This window comes from Cynoglossus semilaevis, chromosome 4 (assembly GCF_000523025.1).
Source record: "Cynoglossus semilaevis isolate Cse_v1.0 chromosome 4, Cse_v1.0, whole genome shotgun sequence".
In the NCBI taxonomy this organism is placed as follows: domain Eukaryota; kingdom Metazoa; phylum Chordata; class Actinopteri; order Pleuronectiformes; family Cynoglossidae; genus Cynoglossus; species Cynoglossus semilaevis.
The window spans coordinates 1,619,909-1,622,137 of record NC_024310.1 but is presented as its reverse complement, the minus strand read 5'-3'; the positions used below and the strand labels follow the sequence as shown (position 1 = coordinate 1,622,137).

The 2,229-nt window shown below is 45.7% G+C and overlaps 1 protein-coding gene across 1 annotated transcript in view; it reads right to left on the bottom strand.

The window, feature by feature from the left end:
* Nucleotides 1-208: 208 nt before the first annotated feature.
* The window catches only part of gramd1bb (GRAM domain containing 1Bb), a 71,857-nt gene continuing 69,836 nt past the window's right edge, over nucleotides 209-2,229 (bottom strand). The window contains 5 exon segments of the mRNA XM_025054951.1: nucleotides 209-476; nucleotides 1,081-1,201; nucleotides 1,282-1,389; nucleotides 1,478-1,489; nucleotides 2,018-2,229. The exon segment at nucleotides 2,018-2,229 is cut by the window's right edge and continues 24 nt beyond it. Of these exon segments, the coding sequence (XP_024910719.1) occupies nucleotides 387-476; nucleotides 1,081-1,201; nucleotides 1,282-1,389; nucleotides 1,478-1,489; nucleotides 2,018-2,229 (543 nt within the window). The 3' untranslated portion in view covers nucleotides 209-386.

The window sequence follows — 2,229 nt, the reverse complement described above, 5'->3', positions numbered from 1 at the left end:
ACATGCAGTAGTTTTCTCTCTTCCCGTCCGTGCTGCTCACATGGCTTACAGTAGGGGGCGCTGGTAGGTGAGAGATCTTTAACAGTGGAGAAGACCCCAGACTCAAATCATCCAACGTGTGTGTGTGTGTGTGTGTGTGTGGGACAGAGTCTCCTCCTCTTCATGATTCCCCTCCTCTGTGGAGGTGGTGGGTGCTACGCCGGTTGTTGCTGGTTACCCTCCCTCTGCCCCCCCCCCAGTCTCTGTGGGAGGGGGCTGACTGTTGGTCCTCTTTTCTCACCCCGTCCCGTTGATCTCCGTCTGGCCGACGCTTGTGGACGAGTCACAAGCAAAAACAGCTCCTAAATTGCACGTCATGCCCCTGGTGGCCTGGTGGTGGCGGTGTGTTAGTGAATGGAGCTGCTTTTCTCCTCAGGCTCAGAGTTGTAGTCGCTTAAACTGATGCCCCTCTGGAGGTTCAGTAACGAGTCCTTCATCTGGAGGAGACACACAAGAACAGATGACACTCTGGCCCAGTTCTGGTTCAGTTCTGGTTCAGTTCTGGTCCAGTTCTGGTTCAGTTCTGGCTCAGTTCTAGTCCAGGTCTGGTCCAGTTCTGGTCCAGTTCTGGTTCAGTTCTGGTTCAGTTCTGGTCCAGTTCTGGCCCAGTTCTGGCCCAGTTCTGGTCCAGTTCTGGCCAAGTTCTGGTCCAGTTCTGGTTCTGATTCCGAGGCCTGGTAATATTGTTTTATTTATCTGTACAAACCACTGCATGAGTATGGTCCAGTTCTGGTTCTGATTCCGAGGCTTGGTAATATTGTTTTATTTATCTGTACAAACCACTGCATGAGTATAAGATGAATTAAATGATGCTGCAATGCTGCCATCTAGTGACCTTTGCTTTAACTTACAGCCGTTTATCCCCAGAACTATTATAAAGACATTATTTAGCGTTATCAGGTTTTCATTATCGGAGAAAAAAAAGAAAAAAGATTCTTACAGATATTACCTAACATGTTAATATCGGGCCGATATTATCGGACCTCCCTACTATAAACAGGAGACGGCGTGAACCCCGAGTCCTGGTCCCTGGTCTAGTACCTGGTCCAGCAGCAGAACCGAGGACTTAATGATCTCCTTCCACTTCTGCAGCTCGGTGTCGTGGTAACGCTGCTGGGCCTCCAGGAGCTGGGCCCACTCCATCTGTGTCTGAGGCAGTTTACTGGGAAACACACGGAGGAAACACACGTGAGCACAGACATCAGAGAGAGTGTGTGTGAGTGTGTGTGTGTGTGTGGTTACCTCTCGTGCAGCCGTAGACCCTGCCAGGTGGTTAGAGATTGTGCAGAATATTCCAGCATCCACAGCTTGTAGAAAAGCATCATGTTGAGGAAGACGAGCAGCACCAAACTGAGGAGGAGGAAAAAAAAAAAAGTCTTCTTTAGGATAAAAAAAAAACCCAACAAACTTCTTCTTACTAATCAAAGAGTTCATGTACCTTAAACAGATCCTATGGAAGCAAAAAAAAAAAAATAAAAATAATAATAAGACAAGAAAGAAAGAAGACAAATATATATATACAGTGTATGTTTGATTGGGTTGACGTTACTGCATCACAACAACAGAGGGAAAGTTTAATTCTAAAAAGTTTATTTCAGTTTTAGTTAATAACAATACTTTAATTCAAGGGTCCCCAACCCCTGGTCCGGGGACCGGTGCTGGTCCATAGGTCATCTGGTACCAGGCCACAGTTTTACTAATTTACTTCATTCAGAAAAAATCCAGTCATGTCCCTTTACTCATTTAATTCAAAGATAATCTGTCAAAACAAGGTCAAAGGTCATTCAGACTGAAGAAAGTCGAGAAGATTAATTTGGAAAATTTAATGATGGTCCTCGGTACGAAAAAAGGTTGGGGACTGCTGCTTTAATTAATTACAGATATTAATTAAAAAATATCAAAAAAAAAAAAAAAAAATCAAATAAAAGAATAAAATAAATAAATAAAAGATTTAGATGTGTGTGTGTGTGTGTCTTACACGAAGCTGACGATGAGCAGCAGTTTAGAGACGCTGTACAGGGCGAAGCCTCCGGTCAGATGCTGATGTTCTGGACTCTGGCGCCTGGTCTGGGTGGAGCCTGCCACCTGTTTGATCCTCTGGATCACCTCCTCGTCCGTGGGCGTGGTGACGGGGCTCAGGGCCTCGTCCAGGTGCTGGTTCCGGGTGTGAGGGTTTTGCCTCTTCTTCCG